Source organism: Engystomops pustulosus, chromosome 10, assembly GCF_040894005.1.
Source record: "Engystomops pustulosus chromosome 10, aEngPut4.maternal, whole genome shotgun sequence".
In the NCBI taxonomy this organism is placed as follows: Eukaryota; Metazoa; Chordata; class Amphibia; order Anura; family Leptodactylidae; genus Engystomops; species Engystomops pustulosus.
In genome coordinates this window covers 23,794,444-23,817,143 of record NC_092420.1, presented here as the reverse complement: position 1 = coordinate 23,817,143, position 22,700 = coordinate 23,794,444, and the positions used below count along the sequence as shown (strand labels likewise).

At 43.6% G+C, this 22,700-nt stretch overlaps 1 protein-coding gene across 5 annotated transcripts in view; it reads left to right on the top strand.

The window, feature by feature from the left end:
• CACNA2D3 (calcium voltage-gated channel auxiliary subunit alpha2delta 3) overlaps nt 1-22,700 on the top strand; it is a 597,379-nt gene that overhangs the window by 51,043 nt on the left and 523,636 nt on the right. For 3 of the 5 annotated variants that reach the window (XM_072127891.1, XM_072127887.1, XM_072127889.1), the window contains exon 3: nt 17,757-17,768. The exons of the other annotated variants lie outside the window; for them this stretch is intronic. In XM_072127891.1, the coding sequence (XP_071983992.1) occupies nt 17,757-17,768 (12 nt within the window). The remainder of the gene's footprint in view (nt 1-17,756; nt 17,769-22,700) is intronic. 5 annotated transcript variants of the gene reach the window in all.

The following is a 22,700-nucleotide window of genomic DNA, read 5'->3' as shown; positions in this document are numbered from 1 at the left end:
GTTAACTTGGTGGAGGCTGGGACCGAGTCTGACCCTGCGGCTGGTCATATACTGCCGACGCCAAGGATTGCGGGGCCTACCTCGGTCCAGGTGTTTCAGGCCTACTATGCCTCCTCCTCCTCCCACCCCTCCTCCACCTCCTCCTCCGAACTACCATCCGTGGGCATGGCGCCATCAGTCGGTAGCTCTAGGCACAGCAGCAGTGCCGTCGCTAAGCGACAGCAGGCGGTGCTCAAACTGCTGAGCCTAGGCGATAAAAGGCACACCGCCCAAGAACTATTACAGGGCATCACGGCGCAGACTGATCTGTGGCTGGCACCGCTGAACCTGAAGCCAGGCATGGTTGTGTGTGACAACGGCCGTAACCTGGTGGCGGCTCTGCAACTCGGCAGACTGACACATGTGCCATGCCTGGCCCATGTGTTAAATCTGATAGTTCAGCGTTTCCTCAAGACATACCCCAATCTGTCTGATTTGCTCACGAAGGTGCGCCGCATCTGTGCGCATTTCAGGAAGTCCAGCACAGATGCTGCCACTCTCAGGGCAGCGCAGCGCCGCCTCCAACTGCCCGCTCACCGACTGTTGTGCGACGTGCCCACGAGGTGGAATTCAACACTGACCATGTTATACAGAGTTTACCAGCAGCACCGAGCGATTGTAGACTGCCAGATGTCTACTTCCACCAGAACTGGTAGTCAGGTCAGTCAGCTTCCTCAAGTCTACAATGAGGAGTGGACGTGGATGTCTGATATCTGTCAGGTGCTGAGTAACTTTGAGGAGTCAACACAGATGGTCAGTGGCGATGCCGCCATCATCAGCCTCACCATCCCGCTGCTTGGCCTGTTGAAAAAATCTCTGATCAGCATGAAGTCGGAAGCTTTGCGCTCGTCACAAGAGACGGGGGAAGAAGATTCCCTTGTTGATAGCCATAGCACCCTTAGGTCTGTTTCTCAGCGCATATCGGAGGAGGTGGAGGTGGAGGAGGATGAGGAGGAAGAGGAGGAGAATGTTGGCGAGACACAAGAGGGGACCATTGTTCAGTCCTTCACTGTTCAGCGTGTATGGGCAGAAGAAGAGGAGTTGGAGGAGTTGGAGGAGGAGGAAATGGACAGTCAGGCCAGTGAGGGGAGTGAATTCTTACGCGTTGGTACTCTGGCGCATATATATAAACCGTGGGGCGACTACTTGAAGACTCGGAATACTCTGGTTTAAGTGGGGGAAGGGAAATACAAACAGACTGACAAACATAAAACACAAAAGAATCGTAAACTAGCCGGAGTCACAACGGGAGGGTACGTCAATAGCAAAGTCAGAAAGCAAATAGTCAATGTCAAAAACTAGCCGAGGTAACAACAATACAGATACAGAGCAATACAACCTAGTGCAGCAAGCAAGTGGAGAAAGAGATTTCAAACACTGGCACAGGTGACTAGTGAAGCTGCAATTTATGCAGCCAGAACTCCACCTCCAGAACCTGATAGGAGCTGGACAGCATCTGGGAATTAACCCCTCACGGTGCAGAACAACAGGCACCAAGCAGAGGTTCAAGGTCCCAGCCATTCCTAGACAGCGCGAGATCTTAGCAGCCGCTGCCCAGGACGAGAGGTGGAGTTTGCGCGGACACGCGCCGGGGTTCGGAGAACGCTGCTGGCACCACCAGAAGTCCCAGCATTCTCCCTAGCGAACCTGACAGTACCCCCCCCCCCCCTGACGGGGGGCCTTCGGACCCCTAGATCTTAAAGATGGCTTCTGAGGGTAGGTCTGATGAAACAACCTGAGTAACCGTGGAGCATGAACATCTCTAGCCGGAACCCAAGACCTATCCTCAGGACCAAAACCTTTCCAATGGACCAGGTACTGCAGGGAGTTACCTACCCATCTGGAATTCACAATTTTTTCTACCTCAAATTCCAGATTCCCCTCCACAATAGATGGAGAAGGAGGGTCAGAAAGAGGCAAAACAGGCTCAACATAGCGCTTCAGAAGACTCTTATGGAAGGTGTCATGGACCCGCCACCCTGCTGGAAGTGTAATCTTGAAGGAAACCGGGTTAACAATATGCGTAACAACAAACGGACCCACAAACCTGGGCGCAAACTTCAAAGAGGGGACCTTCAATTTAAGGTTTTTCGTGGATAACCACACTTTATCCCCCACCACAAACGTATCGGAGTTAGTGCGCCTTCTTTCAGTTTGTTGGACCATAGAATTTTGTGCCCTCTGAATATTCCCCCGAACCTGTGACCAGAGTGAGCGCAACTTGGATGTAACAGCTTCCGCTCGAGGAATATTAGAGACAGGCACAGATGAAAAAGAGAAACGAGGATGAAAACCATAATTGCAGAAAAACGGAGATACCTGTGTGGACGAACTACTGTGGTTATTAATAGCAAATTCTGCCAACGGAAGGAATTTCACCCACTGGTCCTGACTGTCCGAGACAAAGAGTCGCAGATATTGAATCATCTCCTGATTCATCCTCTCGGACTGACCATTAGACTCAGGGTGAAACGCCGACGAGAATGATAAATTAACTTCCAGTCTAGAACAAAATGCTCGCCAAAATTTGGAAACAAATTGTACGCCCCTATCTGACACAATATCATCTGGTATACCATGGAGGCGTACAATATTCTGTATAAACAATTCAGCTAATTCTTCAGCTGAAGGTAACTTTTTTAATGGAACAAAGTGTCCCATTTTAGAGAAACGGTCCACTACTACCCAAACCACTGTACAGCCTTGAGACGCTGGCAGATCAGTGACAAAGTCCATAGATACATTAGACCATGGCCTGGTGGGAACTGGAAGCGGAAGAAGAGGCCCCTCAGGACGTCTCCTGGGAGTCTTTCCTCGCGCACAGACCTGACAGGCTTGGACAAATGCGTGCACATCCTTAGTCATGTGAGGCCACCAGTAACTTCTCTTCAAGAGATCCAAGGTACTCCGCATTCCCGGATGACCTGCCAACACCGAGCAATGCGTCTCCTCCAACACTCTCAAACGACAAGAAAGAGGAACAAATAATTTGCCTTCCGGAAGGTCTTTAGGTGCAGATCTTTGTCCTGCTAAAATTTGAGAGGAGAGGTGGGAGGAGACAGCTGCCAGCACAACCCCTGGAGACAAAATATTCCTGTCAGTAGCCTCTGGAAGCTCAGGAGTCCCGAAGCTACGGGACAAGGCATCAGCCTTCACATTTTTTGACCCAGGTCGGTAGGTGACCACAAAATTGAAGCGAGAGAAAAACAAGGCCCACCTAGCCTGACGTGAGTTCAAGCGTTTAGCAGTATCCAAATATACTAAGTTCTTATGATCCGTGAGCACAGTTATCGGATGAAGAGCTCCCTCCAAAAAGTGTCGCCAGACTTCAAATGCCCACTTAATGGCAAGGAGCTCTCGATTACCAATATCATAATTCCTCTCACAAGAGGAAAACTTTCTAGAGAAATATGCACAGGGCCTAAGTCTGGTGAGAGTGGAGGACCCCTGGGACAACACTGCACCAACTCCTACCTCGGAGGCATCCACCTCCACAACAAATGGTAGAGAGAGGTCAGGTTGAACCAAGACTGGGGCTGACGAGAATGCCGCTTTTAAAGTTTCAAACGCTGAGCAAGCGGCAGGGGACCAATTATTCGGATCAGCACCCTTACGGGTTAGATCCGTGAGGGGTTTGGCGATCACGGAAAAGTTCTTTATAAAGTTCCGATAATAGTTAGCGAAACCTAAAAAACGTTGTAGGGCCTTAAGATTGGTAGGCCGAACCCAGTCCGTGAGCGCCTGAACCTTACTCGGATCCATCTGTACATCAGAGGGAGTCACAACATAACCTAAGAAGGAAACCTTCTGGACGCAAAAAACACACTTTTCCAGCTTAGCGAAGAGGTGGTTTTTGCGCAACCTGGTAAGTACTTGGCGGAGGTGTTGCTGGTGAGAAACCATATCAGGAGAGAAAATCAAAATATCGTCTAGATAAACCACCATAAACACACCGATGTAATCATGAAAGATGGAGTTCATAAACCCTTGAAAAACCGCTGGGGCATTACTCAAACCAAAGGGCATAACCAGGTATTCAAAGTGTCCCAAAGGTGTATTAAATGCGGTTTTCCACTCATCCCCTTCCCGGATTCGAATCAGGTTATAAGCCCCTCTGAGATCTAATTTAGAGAAAACTTGGGCCCCAGAAACCTGATTTAAGAGATCCGGGATCAAGGGGAGAGGACCTGAGTTTTTTACCGTTATCTTGTTTAATTCTCGATAATCAATACACGGCCGTAAACCACCATCTTTTTTCTCAACAAAAAAGAACCCGGCCCCAGTGGGCGACTCAGAAGGACGGATATGTCCGATTGCCAAACTCTCATCAATATAACTCTTCAGTGCCTCCCGTTCAGGTACCGACAGGTTATATATACGACCCTTTGGCAATCTAGCATCAGGAAGAAGGTCAATTTTACAATCAAACTCCCTGTGAGGAGGAAGTACTTGGGATAAGGGTTTTGAAAACACATCTGAGTAATCAGAGAGAAAACCTGGAAGACTCTGATCTTCCGCCACTACTGTACATAATGAAACTCTGGACAGGTGATCCTTACAGTGAGGACCCCAATGAACCAGCTCCAGAGTTTCCCAATTAATTACCGGATTATGGATCCGGAGCCAGGGTAGACCAAGAATGACATTTTCAGAAAGGTTTTCCATAACTAGGAAAGAACACCATTCTACATGCATAGCTCCTACCATAAGTTTTATCTGCGGGGTTCGGAATTTAATCAACCCTGCCTGTAGAGGGGTCAAATCCGCACCCGACATCTGGATAGGAGTGGACAATGGAATCAATGACATGCGAAACTGAGAGACAAAATTATAATCGATTAAATTAGACGCAGCACCTGAATCCAAAAAGGCGCGACCAGTGCAGGAAACAGACTGAAACTTAATAGTACAAGGTAAATACATTCTAGACACAATTGGGAGTACCTGAGCTCCTAAGCAGTCCCCCCGACTACTGCTTAGGAGCGGAAGTTTTCCTGCTGCTGCCTCTTGGGACAGGTGTTGACCTGATGATCAGGACTTCCACAGTAGAAACAAAGATGACGTCTCATTCGATGTTGCTTCCGCTGTGCAGGAGAGATGCTATCCAGCTCCATGGATTCCAATTCTGGACTACCCGGAGACAGATTGGCCGCTGGCTGACAGTCAGAGGACACCCGAGGTGATCGCCTGGATCTTAGGCGACGATCAACTCGGATGACCAGAGTCATAGCATCATCTAATGTCTGAGGCTCGGCATAAGCTAAGACTAAATCCTGTACTTGGTCTGACAGTCCGGACATAAATTGGTCTTTTAGGGCGCAGTCATTCCATTGCGAGTCAGTCACATACTGTCTGAACTGGGCACAATAATCTTCTGCTGTCCGTTTTCCCTGACACAGAGATCTAAGGTGGGAAACTGCCAGTGCTCGGCGGTCAGGTTCGTCATAAATCTGGCCTAAAGCAGAAAAAAAAGCGTCTAGAGAAGAACGGGATGGAGAGTCAGGTGGGAGAGAAAAAGCCCAATTTTGCGGATCCCCACGCAACAGGGAAATTACCACGCCCACCCTTTGAATCTCTGTGCCCGATGAACGAGGGCGTAAAGAAAAGTAAAGTTTACAGCCCTCCCGAAATGAAAAAAATTTCTTACGGTCACCAAAAAACACGTCAGGGAGAGGAACCTTAGGTTCAGGCGTGGGTGGCAGTGGATCCTGCGGTGATGTCTGCCGTGGAACCTGCATAGATTCCTGAATTTGGAGACGGGAAGCTAGATCCTGAACAAGCTGAGTTAGGGTCTGGACCTGAGCGACCACAGCAGACAAAGGCTCCATGGAAGGAGAGAATGTAGCAGGTCGGATACAGGATGCAGACCTGTGAGTGGCCAGTGTTTCTGTTAGGATTGGGTACACAAAAGACAGGGGATAGTGTGCCCTGAGCTTGCCCCAGCCTCTGTCCCTTCCTATAGCCCCCCCACGCTAAACCGTGGGGCGACTACTTGAAGACTCGGAATACTCTGGTTTAAGTGGGGGAAGGGAAATACAAACAGACTGACAAACATAAAACACAAAAGAATCGTAAACTAGCCGGAGTCACAACGGGAGGGTACGTCAATAGCAAAGTCAGAAAGCAAATAGTCAATGTCAAAAACTAGCCGAGGTAACAACAATACAGATACAGAGCAATACAACCTAGTGCAGCAAGCAAGTGGAGAAAGAGATTTCAAACACTGGCACAGGTGACTAGTGAAGCTGCAATTTATGCAGCCAGAACTCCACCTCCAGAACCTGATAGGAGCTGGACAGCATCTGGGAATTAACCCCTCACGGTGCAGAACAACAGGCACCAAGCAGAGGTTCAAGGTCCCAGCCATTCCTAGACAGCGCGAGATCTTAGCAGCCGCTGCCCAGGACGAGAGGTGGAGTTTGCGCGGACACGCGCCGGGGTTCGGAGAACGCTGCTGGCACCACCAGAAGTCCCAGCATTCTCCCTAGCGAACCTGACACGAGCTTTGTCAGGCAGAATTTTGGGTTCCATGTTAACTTTGTCGCCACCCTGCTGTGTAATCCACAAAATATACTGGCAAACTTTTATCATGTACCGCTTCATGAGCGCTTCTTGCTCACCTCCTTTGGTTCCTCTCTGCCACCCATTGGTTTGAACCCTGAGTCCATTTAGGGTATGTCGCCATGCCACTCTCTAGCCTGCCGCTGCTGCCGCTGCCTCTGCATGAAGTCCCCTATAGTGTCAGGGTCAATTATTGGATGTTTTAGATGCTATCTAGCTTCACTCTGTCATGGCCATGCTGTTGCCCATAATTTTGGCATAATGGTGCGATTAAGCAGCCTCAGAGGCATCCATGCATGCTGCCCCTGCTGTTTCCTGTCCATTTCCGTGGTGTTTCCATCCTTTTCTGAGGTTCCCAGGTGTTTGGCCAAGCTTCCCTGTGCAGAGCCTTGGTCCCCTTGAAAAATGCTCGAGTCTCCCATTGACTTCAATGGGGCTCGTTATTCGAGACGAGCACTCGAGCATCGGGAAAAGTTTGTCTCGAATAACGAGTACCCGAGCATTTTAGTGCTCGCTCATCTCTAAAAATAAACTTTTCATCAATGGTTCTCTGGCAGGGGAAGGGAGGGAATATTAAGCAGATGAGGGAGAGTGATGTACACAGGAGCCCTTAAGGCTCATTCGCATATTTGTAAAAGTCATTTTTCTCGAAAATAAGCCATTAGCAACCAACTGAAGAATGGATCCTTTTTCAGGGGACCCACGCCAGGATGTAAGTATGCTTGGGCTAAAAGAACTGAATCCATCTGGTTGATTTCCTTTAAGTGGAAAGTGGAGAACTTCCCATTGATAAGGAAGCTAACAAAGTTTCTTGTATTCACTTGTATTGCAAAGTTGATTGAAAAGCCATTGGAGATAAATTAAGATAAATTCATATTTTGTTATTCCCCTGACAAGTATTTAAATCACTGGACGATTAGGATTCCCCATTTTCCCCGCCAGGGGAACATATTCCATAGTACATTTTGTTGAGGAATACCAGTAACATCCAAATTGAAAGATGTTGTCTAAAAAAAGCAGAATGTACTGTGAGGTTTATCTGTGTTGTACTTTGTCCCTAAGGTCCTATTCACACGACCAGGTTCTAGTCATTAACCTTTAGTAACCACATGGGTCAGTGATGGTAACCACACGACCCGGTAATATGTAGTGCAATGGAATGAACTTCAGCATATCAGAGGGCTCCTCAAGAATGGGCTGTCACTTGTGATGTAAGAGTGCAGTGCCCAGGTTAGGGGTAACCCTAAAGCTATGCTGGGTCCGCCAGGCACCGTTGAGGTGTCACCACATGTTGCTGCCTTCTGGAAGGGATGGTTAGGTGTGGTGCACCCCAATGGTAAATAAATCCAGAGTGTCAGGGTCTGCAGTTAGCAATTTCCTTCTTTACCAAAGATATTCAGGTTAAAAGTAATACAAGCAAATCAAAGGGCTAACTTCTCTAATCTCCTCTCTGGCATAAGAAGGGTTCTTTGCTGAGGAATGGCCTGGGCTTTACCTTTCTTTCTCAGAGCCCTGGTACCCTGGTCACAACCTAGGAGCCCAGTGTCTATCACGTTGTATCCCTGTCTCAGCTTAGTCTTCTGGTTGGTCAGGTAGACTGACAGTCTTCTCCTCCAAGCTCTGTTCCCTAACTGCAAGACACTAAGGACTGGGACTGTTCTCTTTAGATACTTTCTACTAGGGCAGTGATGGCGAACCTTTTAGAGCCTCAGTGCCCAAACTTCAACCAAAAGTCACTTATTTATTGCAAAGTGCCAGCGCAGCAAAGTATTTCTCTTTGTTCATTGACAACTTTCAATCCTTCACCCTCTCAAGGACACCAACCCAGTTGAAAGGAGGAGGGAAAATTCATCTACCATTGTAGGAAGATTCTACAGGAAGATTCTTTGAGTTCTGTCTGGTGAACTTCATTCTGGGGTGATGGTTTGGGTGCCCACAGAAAGGGCTCAGAGTGCCACCTCGGGCACCCGTGCCATAGGTTCGCCACCCCTGTACTAGGGGATGAGTTGTTAAATTTCAACTCAAAAACAATAACAAAGCATTATCCCATAGAATTACAGGGAACCCCAAATATTCTATGGCAGAAAGATTCTAAAGTATAAACAACTTTCCAGCCATCACTTGTCATTCTAAAGGTTTTTCTTTTGCAAATCAATCACTACTATATCTGGAAAATTACTGGCTACTCTTAAGTTGGAGATACACAATCAGACATGTCTCTCAATGTTCATTAACCCTTTCTACTACTCCTTACAGATACAGTAATAGTAAACAGAATGCATATAACAAAATAGGATGTAAAATACAGTAAGAAATTCGGAAATTCGGAATTCGGAAATAATTCAAAAGTCTCCAGATATCCAAAGTTCAATGCTCCAATGATTTGTTACAGGGCACTACAATAGATACTGGTGTCCTGTGGTTCAATGAGACCTCTGATCAACAATTGCAGGTACCATAACCCCTCGTTCCTCGCAATCTCCAGCTGATTTGTAAGTGAAATATCGAGGATATCCATAGTATTTAAGGAACGTCATTTTGGGTGTTTTTGCTGTTGCAAAGTTCCGACAAACCTTCTACCGATTTTTTCATGACTGTAAATACACATTGGACCTGTCCTGTGTGCACCCAGCTCTGCACTGATGTCAAGTGTTTTATCTGAATTCTACCCATCACTGAGAGAGAAAAGTAGAAACCTGTTGTTATAATTGTATTTAAAATATATTCATTACCGCCTTGTCACTTTGATGAATGCCGCATTTACGTGGCAAAGCCGTAATGTATTCAATTTAAGGCTTCTGAATCTGCAGACAGATAAACCAAGGACTAAATTAGGCAATTACATTGAAAAGTGAGAGAAAAATCCCCAATTTTCATGTAGAATCCTGCTGCCACATTGCGTGTAAATATTAGAGCACACATAGGATACATGGCATGATGGTCTTTATGGGTCATCGATATCAGATGGCGGTGGTCTGGAAGCCATCTCTTTACAGATAAGCTCCATAAGCAGCAGTTTTCTGGCGAGTGCCACTTCCCATGGGTCATAGGTCCTGCAACTAGTTACCTGACACTGGTTTCGGCGCAATCTGTGGCGCACATATAGAGCTGCAAAAAGCTATGGAGATCTATTATCGCCAATTCATTAACATCTTGCACCACACTCTAACACCCCAAGGAAAATTTTAGCACAATTCTTGCTCCAATAACACAGACCCTGTGCCAAAATGGATGAATGTCCCACGTCTTTCCTACTCATCTGTTTATTTTTATGCAAATGAGCTATTGATTACATTTCCACTTACTGACAGCAAGCAGAGCTCTTGAAAACAGGGAGAAATGAAGAATCAAATATTAAAAAGAAAGGATCTCTATCATTTGATGGCAAAAGTACAGTAACTTGGCTCGCCGCGCTATTTTCCTTGCACAATGATGGACACCATGACAGGACCCACGGACCCCATCATAGGCCAGTTAATCTTTGTCATCTAACAGAACCAGCGTCGTGTTTTCGCAAATCTGATGGGATCAGAGACGACTTTCTCTTAATATCCTTATTTCCTTATCCTTATATTCCTATTTCTTATATTATATCAATTCCATAGGCAGTTTTTGTTCCATTGTACATCACACGGTGGCAGCACATCGGAAATATACATCTGACCTTATACAAAAGTGGCTTCAAATCATCTTATCTATCTGTAGTCACAGGTCACGGTGTAGGATCAGATTTACAGCACATCACCCAATTTCTTAAAGTATGGACCGCCAAAAATAGGAAGAGATTTTATAAGTGAGAAGAGATTATCCCGGAGAATGTTGCCACAATAAACCCTGCGGCTGCAGAATAATGAATTCCGCATGAAGGGCAAACATATTATTAGCACCAAAGGTACAATGTATACTATAAAGGGATTAGGGGGGATTACCTGGAGTTTATACATAAGGAGGCTGAATCGCTGCTTTCATGTACTTTATGTTTTACATGGCTGTTTAATACTTTATGCTTTTTACTATTCCAGGTAATGAGGCTTGCAAAATTCAGAATTACAAAAGCAAAAGTGTTTTACAATATGTTTGCAATTGTCTTCCTCAAATATCAGCAGTTTATGGCAGAGTGGACCATCGACCCGATTAGGGGCATAGCTATAGGGGTGTAGATGGGGCATTCACTAGCGGGACTTGGAGAGGAATCGGACAATGATAAACAAATTTGCAACCACTGTGATTACAATAGGAGAGAGTTGTCCATCACAACCAGTCACTCCTTAAAGGTTGTTGCTTTTGACTGTTTCTTGAAGCCATTATTCACAGCGCCATTGTTAAAGGCAGTGAATCCGGGTGCAATCGGTGGATGAACCAGACTACCGAACCCAAGATTTACCCATGACGTGAGGTTATGGGCGCTTAATGGACGGCACAGGCGGGCATTTTGTGCAATGCCTTTATATGGGTCAGTGCCCACAGCCATTATTACAACTGACCATGGGTCCGTCCCGTTATATTAGAGCATGTCCTTTTTATAGATCACTCAGAATGTGGTTCAAGAGGATCCGTCAAATGGATGCTACAACGATACAACTCAGCTGTGAAAAACGGTGTTTTCACGTCGAGAATTGGATCAGTTGTGGCCATCCAGCTTAAAGGAAATCTACCATAGGGAATCTACTTTCTGAAATATTTTCCAATGCAAATCCACCTCATTCCCAATATTACATAACTTTGGTACGAAGCCTTTGCTAAGATAAACTTTATTTCTTCTTTATGCAAATTAATTGCAGGGGCTACTAAGGGTGTGGTGTATCCTCAGAGAGATCCAGGGGGCAAAGGCTACTCCACGCCTCCAGCAGCCCCTGCATATCTGCCTACCTGCTTGTCTTTTTTGGTTTGGGCGAATCTTTGTCAGCATGCATGCTCTGTACAAGTTTAGTAGCTCCTGTTCCAGGGCTCGCATGCTGCCGGAAACACGACCCAAACAAAAGACGAGTGGGTAGACCTAGAGTAGCCTTCATACCAGTGCTCTCTGAGGCTAGCCCCTGCAAATAATCTGCATCAAGAAGGAATAAAGTTTATTTTGGCAAAGCTGCATAGCAGAGTTAGTTAAAAACCGGTTTGGGGCGCGGGGGTATATGTTATCTACATTGGGAACTACTTTAGAAAGTAGATTCCTGATGGTAGATTTCCTTTAACATTCATGTCTGTTTTTCACTGATGTGGGAATAAGCCTTTAGGCTCGGTCAGTCTGAAACCAGCTGCGGGCTCTAGCCAAGTTTTACCATGGCTTTTGCTAGTTGAATAGATTGGGGTTCATTCAACCATTGTATTTTATTCACACAATGGTATTTGGATTCAGATTTTCTGCCAAAACAACAAATGAAAATCTGTGGATGGGCTTTCCAATACGGATTTCAACAAACATGCCCTATATTCTGATTAAAACCCAAAATTTAGAGCTTGGCGTATCCCATTCATTTCAGTGGGAGAAGGATTTGCAATGGATTTTTTTGTAACAGAAAAAACCTTCTACATGAACTGAACTTTAGAAACCAGAATAATAATTGACATACTCACATAGTAATTTTTTTTTACCTGGCACGAGGATGGGATTTATATAAATTCTGTCCGCAATGTTGTCACTGTAAATCACCATGGATTAGTTGTTTGCAATTCCATTGCGGCTATCCCACTGGATTATGTTGTGTCAATGGCCTAAGAAGCTTCATAGATCTCTCCCCCAATGTGTTGTCACCTTTTTCTAACCTTTTATTTCATCACAAATATGAATTTCCACACATTGTATAAAACAATCCTAATTGCTTCAATTGAATGCGGCAAACATTTCCCGTATAATACTTTGTAGCGCTTTTTATTTATACCTTTGTGTTTTATGAACACGTTTGTTGTCTGATCTATAATTTCCCTTTGCATTTCCATTCTAAAAGATTCACTTAAACAAATCATTCGCCCTTTCTGTCACGTTCCGAAAAATAAAGAATATTTTTTTTCACAATGCCGTCCCCTGTTATTAATTGTATTAGAAATCGGCGGTGAAAGCCAACATGTTGTTAGCACATGATCGCACCGGGGAAAGTCAATGTTATACAGCTGTTTATTCACTGGTGACACATAATGACAAATCTCCGAATGTGGATACAATAATGAACAGATTTCCGGGTGAAGTTTGAAATGTCAAAATTTAATTGCCATTTATTCTTGACATTGACGCTGGGTAATAATCATATACATTCACAATGGAAGACAATAAAAATAATGGCAATTTTGTGGAATATAATGGGAATTAGTTGCTTTACTGAGCACCAAACCGGCTCTGTTTTATTCCGAAACAATTAGCCAGCTGTAGATATTGCAACTTAATAGAAGAAAAACTACGGGCAAGTTCAGTTTTCTATTTGTTATTGAATAGTTCTACTTAAAGGGGAACTTACCTCTAAAGCCTGAAGTTGATTTTTATAATCAGTATATTGGCCAAATATTTCCTTGAATGAACCTTGAGTAGAGAGCTGGACTTCTGGCAACGTAGTGTGTCACCTTGAATGATTTTTGCACAGCTGGCATAGCATGCTCAGCCACCCACTGAATATATCAGGAGGCCTAAGCCTCTTGATGTATTCGGTGGTGCTAGAAGGGAAGGGTTTCCATCATACTGTGGCGCAGAATTACCAGCGTATGATAAATCTTCCTCATAGTATAGGAGTTATTTATGATGATATCCACACCCCTTTGACACATCAGATATATCAGGAGGCTCCGTCCCTGCCTGACATAGAATTGTCCTTAAACTAGCTCATCTACAGTGGCACAGACTGTAGTTAAAGTACAAGTGCAGCGCAGAAACTCCCCACAAAGGTCTAATCCTCCACAGAGGGGCCAATAATCACAGTTCCTGGCTGTGAGCCAGGAATTATGATTATTTCAGGGCTTGTACATCAAAAAACAGCTGTACATATCTTGATAAAATAACCCTTATGGTCTGGATCTCACATTCTTCTGTTTCAGTGATTAGTGTTATAAGAACAATACCTGGATTTTATCTTCATCTGACATTATATTTTCTATAAACTACGTTTAGTTTGCTGACTAAGTCTACATTCACACAATGTATGTCTGCTGTACCGTAGTAGGTGCTGGGGAGAGGAGGAGGAAATGAGCGCTGCTCACCCCACCCCTCTCCATGGAATACACAGGTCACAGCGCCATATTCTATAGAAAGATAGTTGCCGTGAGGCCATAGAAGTGTATGGGGGACATATATAGGCCCTATATATGTTGGCCGTATTTACGTCCCCCATATGTTCATGTGAATGTAGCCTAAGACTTAGGGATCAGCCATTGTATCAAGGATGGGGCTCATAGTGCATCAATGTGATATATGCTGTATCTAAGCTGCTATTTCATGGTGAAGAACTGACCTCTTCCCAATGCTTGTAGTCCTGTCCGTGCACTGTGGTTGGTCCATGAAATCTGGCCAATGCATGGTCCATAATTCACAGAAGGACCACAGTCATCTGTTTTAGCCGATGGTCTCTGTTGATTTACAAGCCTGGATAAGCTGACAGCTAGATCTGATCACAGGGATCCTAGATGCTGCCCACCTAGTGATCAATTTATTATCAGGAAGACTTTCAAAGCGATTGTCCCTATTATAAAGATCCCTGCTTCTTATGACACACAAACAGCGCCACTCCTGTCTATAGGTCAGGTCTGGTATTGCAGCTCGGTTCCTTTGACCTGAATAGAGCTTTGTTGCTGTTAAAAGAAAGTGCGTTTAGAAGAAAGAATCCATGATTCTCTAACCCTAGATACCACCCTACTGATAGGGGATTTTCATTTATTACTTTCATTTGTACATTTATTTCAAATTATTTTTTTTCCTATCCAATGTCAAGTATCTGTTTTGTCCAGTCCTGACCTCAGAATGTCATGAATATGGAAGTCTCTGGCGTTATATAAAGCTGCTAAATAATGTATGTGTCCGTCTCACCTCCTGTGTGTACACAATCCCAGACAGGCTGTCGAGTCAGCAGCCTTCCACTTTCCTACAACTCCGTCCTTCTGCAGACTCCCTCATGTAGGGGGCGGCGGGCCACGGGCCATGCTCCCGAGTCCGGATATTGACCTTCATCCATAACTTTGGGATGTCTTAGTCTGTGGATGTCACTATTACTGCACAGGAATATCATTTTACACACACGGCTAAGGCTGACGCAATGGAACGTGAGAATCCACACACACAACACTTAGTAATAATTCATATTTTTTTGGGTTCCTGGTGAAATGATCGTCAAAAGACCAAAATAGGAAATCTGTTTACACATCCTGTCCCATCTATCATTACAGGGCAGAAATGTACAGATTTGTAATGGCGGATGTTCTGCAAAGTCATTATATATCATGAGATTGATACATTCATTCTGCTTTACATTCTAATGGTTATATGTTGCACACAGTTACAGACTATCCCTCACTCTGATGGCAGAAGGATGGACAGATACATAGATAGATACATAAATGACAGATATAAGAGACATAGATATTGAAGATAGCAGATAGATATATAGACGCCAGTGTGGTCATCCTGCTACACAAGGACACGTCTCTGTAGTATCTACAAAATCCTGCAAACTTCTCTTCTCTCCTGCTCTGAGCTGAGGCTTCTGCAGATTGTTTGTAAATAGAAGCTCATTAACCCCTTAAGGACGCAGGGTTTTTCCGCTCATTTCTCGCTCTCCACCTTCAAAAATCCATAACTTTTTCATTTTTACTTGTACAGACCTGTGTGAGGGCTTATTTTGTGCGTAACAAATTTTACTTTCCTGTAATGTTATTTATTTTAACATGCCGTGTACTGCGAAGCTGAAAAAAAATTCCAAATGTGGAAAAGCTGTAAAAAAAAACGTCACGTTCTTGTGCGCTCAGTTTTTTCGACTTTGACTGTGCACTCAAAATAACACCTCAGCTTTATTCTTTGGTTTGGTGCGATCGCGGTGATACCAAATTTATACAGGTTTTATTGTGTTTTAATACATTTTCAAAAATTAAACGAATGTGTACAAAAAACAAAAACATTTTTTTGCCATCTTCTGACGCTAATAACTTTTTCATACTTTGGTGCACGGAGATGTGTGAGGTGTCATTTTTTGCAAAATGATGCGACGTTTTCATTGCTAGCATTTCGAGGTCTGTGCAACATTTTGATCATTTTTTATTTAATTTTTTATGTGATGTAAAAAGGTGTAAAAATCGCATTTCGGACATTTGGGCGCCATTTCCCGCCTCGGAGGTCACTGCCGGCCGTAACCGCTTTTATATTTTGATAGATCGGGCATTTTGGGACGCGCCGATACCTAATATGTTTGTGATTTTTACTGTTTATTATGTTTTATATCCGTTCTAGGGAAAGGGGGGTGGTTTGAACTTTTTATATTTTATAATTTTTTTTTATTTTTTAAACTTTTAAACAAATAGAATCTGCAGTGTATGTAATGTCTGTACTAGTGTCTGGCTGGGCTCTGCTGCTGACCTGAGAGAAGTTGGCCCCCCCACCTTGTTAAAATCAAACAAAATTGGTATAAAATGTTTGTGCTACGTTTGTGCCGGTTTGTGCAGCAGAAATTTTCGTTTGTGCCCCTATAGTTTTTAAGATATTAATGAAAGTTTCCAGAGGTCACTTTCCAGCCCCTCCACATTGCCCAAATCAAACAAAACTGGTGCCTAACAATTTTGCTACGTTTGTGCTAGTTTGTGCTGCTCAAATTTTTATTTGTGCTGCTTTTGTTTTAAATATATGAACAAAAAATGAAAGGTCAAAAGTTCAACCAGCCCCCCCCCCCACAATAACGCAATCAAACAAAACTGGTCTCAAATGTAAGTGCTACGTTAGTGCTGGTTTGTGCAGCAAAATTTTTTGTTTGTGCCGCTATCATTTTTAAAGTATGTTCAGTTGTTTACATAGGTTAAAGTGTTTAAGATGAACTGCTAAAAAACAAACCTAGTGACACTTCCCTGGTTTGATCACCAAAGGGAGCTAGCAAACACATTGTACTTTGGAAGAAATGAACTCTGATGACCTCTGGAAAAAAAGTATAAATATATTAAAAATGATAGCGGCACAAATGAACATTTTTGCTGCACAAACCAGCACAAACGTGCATTTGACACCAGTTTTGTTTGATTTGGTTAATGTGGGGAGGCTGGTTGAACTTTTGACCTTTTATTTTTTGTTCATATATTCAAAACAAAAGCAGCACAAACAAAATTTGAGCAGCACAAACCAGCACAAATGTAGCAGAATTGTTCGGCACCAGTTTTGTTTGATTTGGGCAATGTAGGCGGGGGGCTGGTTAACCTCTGATGACCTCTGGAAACTTCCATCTTAAAAACGATAGCAGCACAAACACAAAATTTCTGCTGCACAAACCAGCACAAACATAGCCACAAACGTTTGACACCAATTTTGCTGGATTTAAACAAGGTGGGGAGGGGGCAACTTCACTCAGGTCTGCTGCTGGGGATGAGCTGCTCTGCAAAGGGGCTCAGTGCTTGCTTCTCAGTTAAGTGAGTGTCTCTGCGCCCGTTTTTGCACCTGAATGAAAAGTCACAAGTGATATATATTATTAGGCGCATTATTAGGGAAACCTGGCTATTTTTGCTGTGTGGCTAGTTTGGCGTTTAATCGCAAAAATGGTGCAAAAACGGTGCACCGGTATGAAAAGGCGCAAAAACAACAGAGAAAACTAGTGATACATGTGGCCCATTGAGTAATAAAATAGATAACAGGTATGAGAGAGGTAGATACTGTAGATAGATACGAAATGGACATGAGGAAGATGGATACATATATAGAATAGGTAGATAGATTATAGAAATGATGTAGATTGATCAATTCATTGATTGGGAATAAATATAGAAAACAGGTAAGAGAGGGGTGGAAACTGTAGATAGAAGATAGATAGATAGATAGCATAGAGTGATAGATACATGTACATACAGTATATGATAGATAATGTGACTGATACTTATACATACTACATAATAGAATTGGTGATATGTTTGATGCAGTAATTTGTACATATTTCATTACATCCACAGGTTTTCCTGCTTTTAACCTCTTCCTCTTTTTTTCCTTACTGCTGCAGAGCATCTTCACAGTAAGTCATACAATTCCTTTATATTATGTTCTTTGCTTGTGGATATATCTGTGTATTGTATCTGACGTTACGTATGAGGCTCGAAGGACAATGTTTCTGCCTTCAGTCTTTTATGTTTCTGTAGTGTAGATCCAGAGATGGCCTTAGTAGTTATATCTAGAGACGGCCTTAGTAGTTATATCTAGAGACGGCCTTAGTAGTTATATCTAGAGACGGCCTTAGTAGTTATAGATAAAGGCACCATAGTAGTAATAGCCAGACACGACCATAGTCGTAATAATATAAGGCATGGATTACAGGCAGTCCCCTACTTAAGAACACCCTACTTACAGATGACCCCTAGTTAAAGAAGGACCCCTCTGCCCACTGTGACATCTGCTGAAGCTCTCTGGATGTTACTATAGTCCCAGACTGTAATGATCAACTGTAAGGTGTCTGTAATAAAGTTTTATTGATAATCCTTGGCTAAAATTTTGAAAATGTAATTGTCACTAGGGCCAAAAAATTCTTTTGTCTGTAGCTACAATTATAAAATATACAGTTTCCACTTACATACAAATTCAACTTAAGAACAAACTGATGGAGCCTATCTTGTACGTAACCCGGGGACTGCCGGTACTGATTTCTGTGAATGAAGGGATTTGAAAGGGAGAGGGGCAACCAAGAAGAACAGACTTTATGGTTAGTCTCATCTTCTTGGTTGCCCCTCCCCTTTCCAAATCCCAAAATAGGCATTTTCAACTTGTAAAAAATATCAAATAATATTTTATTATATTTTGCTAATAATAATAATATATTTTTTTAAGATGATGTATGCCCTTTCCTAATTTCTCAGTGATTGCATTGCCTTTTATTGTATTCTTACTATGCTTGTTGTACTTTGTGACTATTTTCAATATTTTGTTGAAATCGCAATAAAATACCTTAACTGTTACAATACACCAGTAAAACCATAGTGTGTTATTCGTGGTGAAAAACATTATGGCCGATGTATTAAAAGGGTAAGTGTAAGACCCTTAGAAAGTCACCCATATTATAGCTACCCTGTTAAAGTTTGCTGTTCGCTGCCAGGAGCAGCAGGTCACGTGACCCTCAGACACCCGGGCCATTTCCTGTTCCATCACAGGAAGTACCAAGGGTCATGTGACCTGCAGCTCCTGGCAAATGGCAAACTTTAACATGGTAAGTATAATATAGGTGACCATGTGAGGCCAACCCTTTATGACTGGTGGTTTGTTCAACAGTCTAAGTAATCGGCATGTGACATTTTGACCTCAGCTATAGATTTTAGCTGAAACCTGCACCATTTTTTGATGCAGGTTACAATAAATTTGGCTGGACAAGGCTTTTAAAAATAAAGAAATTGCATGTCACAAAAAGTACCAAAAAGTCCCAATTTCCATGGTGTGCACCAAAAAAACGATGCGCAACATACAAGAATATATGATAAGAAAAATCATAGCATTTTCAGGATAGAAAAAAAATAAGTTAATTTAAACTTTATGGATGCATCTCTCATAGACAATACATTTCTGCCTCTCCTACAGCAGGTCGTGGGTTAATGACCCAGCACAGACATATTGGGGAAGATGTGTCTTAAAGGACATCTACCACCAGGATGAAGGATTGTAAGCTGAGCACACTGACATACTGGTGTGTGCTCCTTCTGTCAGGATCTGCTCTTCTTTTAGCTTTTTATGCCTTTGTTTTTAAGAAAAAAAAGTGTAGAAATTATGCAAATGAGTCTGAGGGCCTCCAGACTTAAAGGGAACCTACCACCACGAATTTACCTATAAAGGTAGATCGGGTGGTAGGTGGATGTATGGGACGTGAGGATAGCCCTTTTTAGAGCTAATCCTCACGTCCCCGCTAGCATACCATAAACTTTATTGCCCTAATATGTTAATTTAATTAAGCGGCTACCGGGGCGTGGAGTAGCCGGACACGAGGCTACACGGCGCGGCTACTCCACGCCCCAGTAGCTGCTTTCCCCCGCCTACCCTGTGATCTTCGGCGCGCAGCTCCTGGCAGCTGCGCGCCCTCGTCCGAGAAGCCGGAGTTCTGCGCATGCGCAGTAACTCCGGCCAAGATGCGCGATCTCGGGAACGAGGCCGGAGTTACTGCGCATGCGCAGAACTCCGGCTTCTCGGACGAGGGCGCGCAGCTGCCAGGAGCTGCGAGCCGAAGATCACAGGGTAGGCGGGGAAAGCGGCTACTGGGGCGTGGAGTAGCCGCGCCGTGTAGCCTCGTGTCCGGCTACTCCACGCCCCGGTAGCCGCTTAATTAAATTAACATATTAGGGCAATAAAGTTTATGGTATGCTAGCGGGGACGTGAGGATTAGCTCTAAAAAGGGCTATCCTCACGTCCCATACATCCACCTACCACCCGATCTACCTTTATAGGTAGATTCGTGGTGGTAGGTTCCCTTTAAAGAAGAGCAGTGTGCTCAGTTTACAATCCTTCATCCTTCAACATTATGGCCGATGTATTAAAAGGGTAAGTGTAAGACCCTTAGAAAGTCACCCATATTATAGCTACCCTGTTAAAGTTTGCTGTTCGCTGCCAGGAGCAGCAGGTCACGTGACCCTCAGACACCCGGGCCATTTCCTGTTCCATCACAGGAAGTACCAAGGGTCATGTGACCTGCAGCTCCTGGCAAATGGCAAACTTTAACATGGTAAGTATAATATAGGTGACCATGTGAGGCCAACCCTTTATGACTGGTGGTTTGTTCAACAGTCTAAGTAATCGGCATGTGACATTTTGACCTCAGCTATAGATTTTAGCTGAAACCTGCACCATTTTTTGATGCAGGTTACAATAAATTTGGCTGGACAAGGCTTTTAAAAATAAAGAAATTGCATGTCACAAAAAGTACCAAAAAGTCCCAATTTCCATGGTGTGCACCAAAAAAACGATGCGCAACATACAAGAATATATGATAAGAAAAATCATAGCATTTTCAGGATAGAAAAAAAATAAGTTAATTTAAACTTTATGGATGCATCTCTCATAGACAATACATTTCTGCCTCTCCTACAGCAGGTCGTGGGTTAATGACCCAGCACAGACATATTGGGGAAGATGTGTCTTAAAGGACATCTACCACCAGGATGAAGGATTGTAAGCTGAGCACACTGACATACTGGTGTGTGCTCCTTCTGTCAGGATCTGCTCTTCTTTTAGCTTTTTATGCCTTTGTTTTTAAGAAAAAAAAGTGTAGAAATTATGCAAATGAGTCTGAGGGCCTCCAGACTTAAAGGGAACCTACCACCACGAATCTACCTATAAAGGTAGATCGGGTGGTAGGTGGATGTATGGGACGTGAGGATAGCCCTTTTTAGAGCTAATCCTCACGTCCCCGCTAGCATACCATAAACTTTATTGCCCTAATATGTTAATTTAATTAAGCGGCTACCGGGGCGTGGAGTAGCCGGACACGAGGCTACACGGCGCGGCTACTCCACGCCCCAGTAGCTGCTTTCCCCCGCCTACCCTGTGATCTTCGGCGCGCAGCTCCTGGCAGCTGCGCGCCCTCGTCCGAGAAGCCGGAGTTCTGCGCATGCGCAGTAACTCCGGCCAAGATGCGCGATCTCGGGAACGAGGCCGGAGTTACTGCGCATGCGCAGAACTCCGGCTTCTCGGACGAGGGCGCGCAGCTGCCAGGAGCTGCGAGCCGAAGATCACAGGGTAGGCGGGGAAAGCGGCTACTGGGGCGTGGAGTAGCCGCGCCGTGTAGCCTCGTGTCCGGCTACTCCACGCCCCGGTAGGCGCTTAATTAAATTAACATATTAGGGCAATAAAGTTTATGGTATGCTAGCGGGGACGTGAGGATTAGCTCTAAAAAGGGCTATCCTCACGTCCCATACATCCACCTACCACCCGATCTACCTTTATAGGTAGATTCGTGGTGGTAGGTTCCCTTTAAAGAAGAGCAGTGTGCTCAGTTTACAATCCTTCATCCTGGTGGTACATTTACTTTAAGTCTCCCAATTTGCACCTGCTCTTTTTAAGCAATTCTGCTCCTTGATTTATTCTTGTTTTCTTTAACATAAGTCATGCTCTTTTTTTTTGTGAGACTTTTTGCTTGATTTCTGAATTTGCACAATTTTTTGCGCAACCTATACAAAATAGTTTCCTTCGTCTGGTGGGGTCTGGAGTGTATTTGCACAATTATTTTTTTAGACTTTTTGGCACAAATCAGTGATTCATCATGTGGGAACAATCTCCAACCAAGCATAGTTTGGGCACAAAGCAAGAAAAACGGTGCATGAAAACATCACAAAAAATGCACAAATTCAAAAGAAAAAATGCGAAAAGAAAAGAAACCTCCCCAAAAAAAGAGATACATCTGCTCCAGTAGGAAGCGGGCATATTAAAAGATACATTCATAAATATTAAAAAAAAACCATACAAATATACAAAAAGCAATCAGTCGCATTCTCCAGACTGCACTCAAAGTTTTTTTTAGCGGAAAATTACCTATTTTACATGTACAGTAATTAACCTCACTTATTCTCTGTGTAATGTGCTGTCCAGTGATAAATTATTCCAGCTCTTACAATAGTTTTTTCTCTATCTGTAACACTAGTAAACAATAGTAAATTATCATGCCACAAATTTTCTCTCCTCTTAGGCAAGTACCTTGCAAGTTATTAGCCGCTCTCCTTGAAAGCGCATAATACAGAATGATCACTATGTGCCTACCACTATTGATTGACTGTGCAAGGGCCTTTATTTTGCTGAGAAATTGACAAATTTCTGTGGAAGGGTTGTAATTTTAATTTTAATGGTCTATTTAGGATTTAAATACAGGATATTGTATAGTCTAAGTGCAGACGAGTCTTTGGCAGCCACTTTTTTTGCAGCCTATAGACTCATACTTGAATAATTCATAACTTACCGTATTTTTCGGACTGTAAGGCGCACA